Genomic DNA, 8,853 nt, shown 5'->3' with positions numbered 1-8,853 from the left:
CAAAAAAACCCTCTCAAAAGTCACATGAGTTCGTCCAATGTGAGTGTGCGCTGTGTGAGTCTCGCTCGCAGCTCTGCATATAAAACAGAAGAAGAAAGAATCGAGCTTCGGAGCGCGGCGAGGACGTGATTAAAATAGAATGATGAAGCCTGAATGAAAGAAAGCAAATTATTATCTGTCCGTCTGCGAGAGAAGAAGAAGAAGAAGAGAGGAGGAGGAGGAGGAGGAGGAGGAGGAGTTTGATTGTGGCTCCACTGAAGTGCTGAACACTCGCAGTTAAAACATAAAAAGACAGAGAGCGGACGGGAGACGAGAGCAGTGGTCCGGGTCCTTGTTCAGTAGTTAGTACGTCCAAAACATTCCCATCCATACACGCGCACACACACACACACACAGGGTTATTCTAGTTAAGGCAGTGGTGGCAGGTGAAGCTGCAGTGAGGCCGGGACTAGAATAGGAGAATCGGCGGGCAGGGCTTCATGGCAGTGAAATCTCCCACTCCACTACTGAGTCAATACTCGTTTTCTCGTCCGTCTCCTCATCCCTCTCTCCTTCACACTTTCCAGCAACGGTCACTCAAATGACATCAGATTGGCTGGCACCTGAGGAGGAAGAGAGGGACATTTGTGTTAACAGCTAAAACCCGACACTGTGTGAGAGTGTGTGTGTGGTTTGTTCGTCTCCATACCTGTTGCCTATTGCTCTGACAGGCAGCGCTCAGATGTTTGAACCAGAGCAACGCATTCATTCTGTTCCCCGCTTGGTACTTGTAGGTGTTACCTAGGCAGCAGCAGCAGCAGCAAGCAGAGACAAACAGTGTTAGTTTTCCAAGTCTCTCTCTCTCTCTTTTCCACCCCGCTTTTTCCTCAAATACTCCGGAGAGGAAAGGACGGCTCGGACTCGACTTTGGCTCGAGCCGGTGAAAAGGAAAACAAAGTCATGGTGGAAAAGTTCAGGACAGAGTCAGACATGCTTGTGTTTGTGCGCTCATAAACAGCTGGAACGCGACAACAAGTGTGATTTTCAAACTGCGGCGCAGGGAAATCAAGCGTTAGAACTACTGGGATTAAGCTAAAACTATGTGAGTGTATGAGAGAGAGACAGAGAGGCATGATTTCTTGAATTAGTCATTTCCTTTTCATCTCTTCCTTCTGTGTGTGTGTGTTATTCTCACCGTGTTCCGAGTCCGTCAGCAAGAAGACATCCGGATGCTCAGGATCATCGGCCATCATGGCCATCAGACCCACCACACACACGCACTTACTGGACGTCGACTTGAACTGAGTGGGGAAACAATAAACAGAATTAATGTGTATTACACAGTCCTGTTTGTGTGGGAGTGTGTGTGTGTGTGTGTGTGTGTGTGTGTGTGTTTGTGCGTTTGGCCTGTGGGCCTGCGTGTGCACTACACAAGGTTCTAATTAGCCAATGAGTGACACACAGGACTGCGGTGATGTCATTGGTCTCATTATTCAATGAGTGCTAGCATCTGTCTATCCCCCTGCAGCTCAAATCCACCCCCCCCCCCACAAACACACACACACACTGCATCTCACATTTCCTCACTCTCCTCCGAGAGCCTGTACACTCTCAATGAATGTTCCCATCAAGTCGAGGCAGACAACGCATGTGTAGCCTGACTCGCATTCATCGACCACGTATTAAAGGTATTATGTGTTCCTAATAAAATGTTTAGTGTGGTTCTTCTGCTGCTTTGAGGTTTGACAACGTGTTGCGGGTTCATGGATGATCTTCTACATTCCTCGGATGTAACGTGGACTTTATTTGAATTCTTTCTATTTCTATCAATTTGAATTAGTATCAACCAGGCGTGATGTTTGGATGTTTTCTCTTTTTCAGGCCCCTTCTCTGTAAACTCTAGAAATGGTCAACTATTTTCATAATCGATTAATCCGTTTGAAGCTTTTCATGATTAAAACAAGATTTCTGATTGTATTTAGCTTCTTAAATGTGAATATTTTCCTTGTTTCTTTGCTCCACATAACAAAGAAATCATTAAAACAAGACATTAGAGAAAATCATCATTACCAGGTTTGACAAACACTGATCAACATTTTTTAAAATTTTATGGACCAAACGATTAATCTAGAAAATAATGGACACATTAATCGATTACGAAATTAATCGTTAGTTGCAGCTCTAGTTGTGTGTAAAAATCCTTGTAGATCAGTAGTTTCTGAAATACCCAGACCAGCCCCATGTTCAAAATCACTTGAACCACCTTCCTAATTTGTGAGATATTATTATAATAATTAGATATTTGTGTTAACATAAAGAAGTTGCAGACGAGTGCATATTTATACAGTGAATAAATAATTTCTAGACTTAAATCTGCAGGGGGGCTAAATTTTGTTAGGGCTTCATGAACAAATATGATAAAAATTATGTGTATGTTGCGCCCATCGTCTGGAAACGGGCTCCGTCAAACAATACTACAGCTGAACGATTGTGGTTTTTGAGCAGCAGAATTCACTTCTGAGGCTTCTTTGCATTTTCATTCGTCCTCCAACCTGTTTGCAGCAGTCTCACCAACACAGACGAAAACACTGCTATACATATATATATAACGATTTGAATATAACAAACATCTGGTTATATTGTTTACATTTAGAAAATACACTTTACAGTTTTAGTTCTAGACTTTCAGAATCTAGAACCAAATGAAAGCAAGATCATTCAGTCAGTAAACTTCACAAGAACAAGTAAGTAATGTCCTTCAGGTGGTGTTTACTTATAAAAGCCGAATGTGTTTTTTGGGTGATTTGGTACATTTACTCTCACGTCTATCAACAGCTGCACTTCAAATGGAAGATGTGTAAGGGTTTTATTATGGTTTGCACCACTATCTCTGCTCAAAGGCCAAAGTAAACCAATGCAGTAAACCCCGCAGAATTTCTCCCATCTGCTGCAAAAATGTTGGGCATGAACGCAGCCTTAAGATTCTTAATCTGACCGTGGATCGATGGAAAAGTGTATCAGACTTACATGTTTTCTCTCAGTGGCCTTCAGGGACTTGGCAGGGTAATAGTAGAGCTGGGTCCCACAGAGGGCGACCCAGTATTTGGTCCAAGATGCCACCTGGAGGAGCAAAGTTGAAATTACTATCACTCGTGGATATGTAAATGAACCTGGCAATTATTAGTCCTGAGTTTTCCTGACAACAGATCCAGACTGGGGTTTTGTTTTTTGTTTTCTTTAGCCCTTGTTACATCATCAAAGATGCTCGTAAATCACCCACACCGCTTATGACAGTTTAAAGTTATTTTAGCTGCATAAGGGGCTCCAGGTTTGTTTCCAGCCATAACAGGGCAGAGTAATCTCAGTGCAAATACATATATATATATAAAAAAATGACTTCAGCAGGAAAAGGGAAACAAAAGCAGTGGAAATAAATGGAAGCACAGCCAGAGAGGAAGACACTGACAATGAATATCAGGAATAAAGACAGAAAGTAAGATGTTCAGCAGCTTTAACTGTCTCTGGGGTGCGATTTGTGCTCCCCAGACAGCGTGTATAGCCCATCTGTTCCAGGTGTTGGTGTATGAACAGCATACAGGCACCTGCATGTGTACAGCCATATGCCTTTGTTATTTGGTGTGGGTGTGTGTGTGCTCACTGTTGGTTTCTTGCCCTCCTTGAGCACGGTCTTCCGTCTCAGCACCCCCTGCACTGTGACTGCTCCGGGATACAAGTGAACGGCCAGCTCCTCGGATTCCGCAGAGCTGCAAAAAAAAACAAAAAAAAAACATGTTACACACTATTTAGACAAACACACATGCGAGAAAACATGCATGAGAGCATGCATGTATGCTTATTAGACCATTTTAAGAGATGGGCTAGTGGAAAAAGGTGGACGCAATCTGCAAAGACACCTCTCACCCTCTGCTTGACTGGATTTTACTCATATTTAACGTTAGCATTGCTATTGCAGGAGACAACAAAAAGAGCAGAGATGGGCAAGGTGGTGTGCAGATTGTGTCTGTCTGGAGCATCAGAGCAGGAAGCCCATTGCAGGAGCCCAGTGAAGCCTGGTGGAAACGGAGAGAGAGAGAGAGAGACAGAGAGAGACCATCTCTAACCGCAAAGGGAAGCCAAATATGCAGCAGTGTCCATGAGAACTGGCGCTAAAAAAACCTGAAGAGTCTGTTCTCTACTTTAGGAATGAGGATGTAACAGTTTGTTTCCAGTAACACATGGACGAGCTCAGTGTGTCCACTGTGGAAACTCATTTTTAGCTCCAGGTTTGGAAACCGATCAAGTTTCGGAGCACTCTGAGCTCAGATGTGTGTGCAAAGAGTGTGTTATTGTGTGTGTGCACGAGGCAGACATGCAAGAAATATAGGAAAGGTAATAAAAAGTAGATTGATGATACGAGGCAAAAAAAAAAAAAAGAAGAATCATGAGGTCAACCAGATTTCCTTGCCCTTCACCAAATATGTGATTTCACCAACACGCGCACACACACACCAGCACCATATGCTAAACCCAGCACCACACACACACACGCTAAGCACCAGCACGTAGCGGCCCCTTGTCAGGACTGAAGGGCATGAGGTTTAGAGAGGGTTTGATTCAGGTCAGGTTGGTTCCGGTCGGGATGTGTGTACCTGCTGGGCCTCAGGACTCCTCTGTAGGGGATGCGGGCCACTCGGGTCACTGGGCCCAGAGAGTGATAGAACCGAGTCCTGTTCAGAATAGGATGAAATAGGATAGAATAGGGGGGCACGGAACACTGTTAAGGCTGTTCGGGGTGTCGTGTTATTTGTTTTTTTGCCTTTTCTAAATTGCATGAGTTAGGGCTGGATGAGAAGTGGTTATTTTGGTTAGAAGAGTTTATTGGATGTGTGTTTGGATGTTATTCAAGAGGTTAAAGGTCCAGTGTGTGCATGTGTGCATTTTTTAAGTATGTTTGTATAAGTGTATAATGATTTTTTTTTTTTTTTAATAATTAATTGCTTGGTTGTCGTAGGATTAGATAATGACCCAAATGGACTTGTTCCGATGTACACTGCCGGTCAAAAGTTTGGGGTCACCAATTTGTTTGCATTTTCCATTAAACGTCACACTTTTAATCATCAAGAGTTTATTCAGCAAAATACTAATAACTTTGCTTTGGTCGAAGATCCAGAAAAACTGTTTTCAGCTGTGCTAACATCATTGCACAAAGGTTTTCAAGGGTTTTCTAATCATTCAATAGCCTTTTAACACGAATAGCAAACACAATGTACAATGAGAACACTGGAGAGATGGTTGCTGGACCATGTGTATGTGCAGCTAGAATAGTCGTTGACCACATTAACAATGTATGGAGTGTATTTCTGATTCATTTAATGTTATACATTGAAAAAAAGTGCTTTTCCTTCAAAAATAAGGACAAGTGACCCCAAACTTTTGAACGGTAGTGTAGAAGTTTACGACATAAATTTAGAAGAATGACTCTGCACACAAATGTGATGCATAAACCATCAAAGATAGAGGAGAACATGGCAGAGTGAGTCCTTTCTGGTATGTGGGGGCCACCCTAGTTCCCTAATGCACTCGCAAAACACACTGGACCTTTAAAAGTATGATGTTTTGAAAAGAAGATTAGGATGATTTCCAGGCTGGTAGAATGTTTTCACTCGGCACGAGACACCTGTACGAAGAGTGAGATTCCTAGCTGAGGAGGGATATTAATGTAAATAATTTTTTACGCTTATATTTCAGCCGCCGGAGAAGCAGAAGCATCTGAAAGCAGCGGTGGAGTGACAATGCATGATTGCCTTGACTGTGAGATTGAAAGCAAGAACTGTGCATGCTGTGTGTGGAGGAAATTTGGCAAATCGTCTTCTTCCTTTTTTTTTTTTTGCGTAGCCGTATCTTGACGCCGGAGCTTCGTAAACTTGTCAATGATAATCGGGGGAATGTAGAGTATTTCATGATTTTGCATGTGAATGTGATGGAAGGAAAGGCACCAGCGATAAAGAAATCATTAACCTTACCTCTCAAAAGCCGGCCAAGACACTTCTTCACTAAGCTCCGAGCCTTCGCTGCTCCCTGTACACAAATAACAAAAAGAGTTAGTCACAGTGAAGAAAAGAAACTGCACCATGTTAGGCCTCTTTCATACTATAATAACATGGGATTTGATTCACACCATTCCCATAGCCAGTTTGGTTTGTCCTTTGGTATTTTAGCAATATTTTTCTATCTTTTACTTTAAAACAATCATTTAACTGATCTGAGTGATGAAATAAAACATATCGAGTGCTGTTCCAAATTGTAAAAAGAAGGTTTGCCATAAACCATGGCTAACAGCTGGTAGCATTGCAACAGATATAATTCAGGAATTTGCATCACTGCCAGAAAGCAAGTTCTGGGTCCTAAAAATACAGATCGGAGCTGACTAAACACTTTCTCCACTGCGTAAAAACCTAATTAAATTCAGTTTTAAACTGATTGTTGACCAGTAAACATAAATGCTGAAGTCCTACCAAGTGAAATGCCGCTGGACAAAGTTGAGCTTTCTGCTTGTCCTCTGGTGGGACTGTGGCTCTCCATCACACTGTCATCCAACAGATGGCGAGAGCCCGCGTTGGGGAACGTAGCACTTTTAAACTCAACTGTATTCATTTTATGAATAAAACTGTGGAGACACAAAGCACAGCATGTTTTAGTTTAGAACATTTGGTATTTAAAACTGTGTTTGTACATCATCTTTAAAGGTCCCATATTATATCCTATTTCTCCAAGTTAAACTAGTTCTCTGGTGTCCTAATAAACAATAAACAACAAGTAAAACGTAACTGAAGGGACAGGAAATGACATCAGCCACAGAGGCTGCTGGGAGCTAACAGTAGTTAGCATTTGGAAAAGTGATCATTTGCAGGCTCTAGCAGGCACATTGCCGTCATATATAACATGTATCCACTGGACAGATAAATCCTCTGAGGCTGGAAATTTGTGTAAAACTCTGTGCTGGACTGTGGAGCCAAGAACAGAACTTTTTGCTGACTTCCGGTTTTCGGATTCCATTGCCCTCGCCAGCACTCTTGCGTGTTTTACGGACAAAGTGGAGCTCCGCGAGACAACAATTCCAGGAATTTAGAAGCAGAAGTGAACATTGCGTGTTTCATCTCCTGTACTTAGACTGAGGAGGACCACAAAAACATGAGTGAGTCATCTTTTTTCACAATAATAAGGATTTAAATGATTAAAAAGTTGATTTTGCATAATATGGGATCTTTAACATATATCAGAGAACTGGTTCTGACTTGTAGCCCAGGCTGTGGCACTTCCTGTGTCCATAAGGGAGCAGGTTCCTGGGGGAGGGCGGAGTGGCGGGGACTTTGGGTCCTTCACTTGATATTGTGCATTTACGACCGCAGAGAGGAGATGAAGACGCTTCCTGGCCTGTAGGTAAATGTGAAACAAAAAGAGAGGATTACAGTCTTAGAAAAACAGCGAGAATGAGATGACACATAGATTTATTCGATATCTCACACCCACAACGGGGTTGGCACAGAAACTCACCGACAAGATCCTCTTTGGAAGCGTTTGCTCGTGGTGTGCTGGTGCCTGGCTCAATCTTCTGTGACAACCTGAATACAAAGATATATTCATAAACCCATTAGATTAAATTCACCCTGAACAAAAGAAAGTCATGCAATTCAAAACAGGATAGAACACTTATTTTTGATCTTCCAGGCAGAAAATTGCTTCAGAGACAAATTAGAAAACGTACTTGTAATTGTCGTCCTCCACAAACTTCTGCAGCTCCTCGATATACCTGACTGAGTTGAGATACTTCTGTATGTGAGGCAGCACTGGTATATCTGAAAAAGAGAAATTTATTATTATAATTATATTTAACCATTGACACCGAAATCTATTTACGATACATATTAGAGATTTAGGAGACGCGTTACACACAATCATTTTGACAAAAACAATAACGTAAGTGTATATAACGTTTGCTTGAGTGCAGGAGTTGAAACACAGGCACTGTTTACTGGTTCCTCGTCTAGTAAGATAAATGAAAATCAGTTCAGGCATTTTCAGTTCAGCCTGGTGTTGAAGAAAGTCCACCAGTGAAAACTGAAAAGGGATAATGAGTCATGGCACACACACCATTCCTCAAAAAACACAACATTTGCCACTGTACAGAGTGTGGATGGAAGAGGCCCTTGCACTCTGAAAGGTGTCAATGACATGCCGAGGCAGTCCCTGCCTCTCACGGGGGCCGGGGCTCAGAGCGCCGTGCGGTCTGAGTGGAGGTGATGGATCTCCCTGGAGCCTGGGAAAAGGAGGTTCATGTGTATGGGAGGAGGAGGTCGTGGGTCCTTCTTCCATCATCATGTATCATAACTACCAGCAAAGCGTTTGGAAGGCCATAATGGCACTACCGGGATGATCCACACCCAGAGGTGCACTGATGTCCAACAGAGGGAAAAACAAGAGATCTGCAGCAGCCTGGCCGTATCTCAACAAGACCTGCTCGACCATCTGTGGGTGTACAGGTCCTTCTCCATACACGGTGTTTCCCTGAGACATTTATTCTGCCCTTTATGTGTTGCTCAAAGTGGCGAAATGTCAATTAGACAATAAGATTTTTGCCAATTTTACCCATAAATTAGCAATGATAATAAACACAGATGAGGTTAAGTCTGTCTGAAGACTGTGTAATTATGTGCATGTTTTATTTGACTTTCGAACTTACACAGCTGCCACCAAACGCACACTGGCGTATTGATGAATAGCAGATTGTGTTCTCGCCGTCTCTGCGGCGACAGAAAAATGAGGTAACGAGGCAAACAATGCTGACTGTAGCAGCATTTAAACTGACTCAGCTTT

At 42.6% G+C, this 8,853-nt stretch overlaps 1 protein-coding gene across 1 annotated transcript in view; it reads right to left on the bottom strand.

Moving 5' to 3' along the window:
- Nucleotides 1-521: 521 nt before the first annotated feature.
- ralgps2 (Ral GEF with PH domain and SH3 binding motif 2) overlaps nucleotides 522-8,853 on the bottom strand; it is a 49,249-nt gene continuing 40,917 nt past the window's right edge. Inside the window, exons 10-20 of the mRNA XM_083888525.1 lie at nucleotides 7,745-7,835; nucleotides 7,534-7,601; nucleotides 7,275-7,413; nucleotides 6,495-6,646; nucleotides 6,003-6,057; nucleotides 4,629-4,706; nucleotides 3,638-3,743; nucleotides 3,007-3,099; nucleotides 1,175-1,280; nucleotides 689-780; nucleotides 522-602 (exon numbers count right to left, since the gene is read on the bottom strand). Of these exons, the coding sequence (XP_083744651.1) occupies nucleotides 573-602; nucleotides 689-780; nucleotides 1,175-1,280; nucleotides 3,007-3,099; nucleotides 3,638-3,743; nucleotides 4,629-4,706; nucleotides 6,003-6,057; nucleotides 6,495-6,646; nucleotides 7,275-7,413; nucleotides 7,534-7,601; nucleotides 7,745-7,835 (1,010 nt within the window). The 3' untranslated portion in view covers nucleotides 522-572. The remainder of the gene's footprint in view (nucleotides 603-688; nucleotides 781-1,174; nucleotides 1,281-3,006; nucleotides 3,100-3,637; nucleotides 3,744-4,628; nucleotides 4,707-6,002; nucleotides 6,058-6,494; nucleotides 6,647-7,274; nucleotides 7,414-7,533; nucleotides 7,602-7,744; nucleotides 7,836-8,853) is intronic.

The sequence above is a fragment of the Microchirus variegatus genome (assembly GCF_963457635.1).
Source record: "Microchirus variegatus genome assembly, chromosome: 4".
NCBI classification, from domain to species: domain Eukaryota; kingdom Metazoa; phylum Chordata; class Actinopteri; order Pleuronectiformes; family Soleidae; genus Microchirus; species Microchirus variegatus.
The sequence above is the reverse complement of the archived record's forward strand: the minus strand, read 5'-3'. Positions and strand labels throughout refer to the sequence as shown.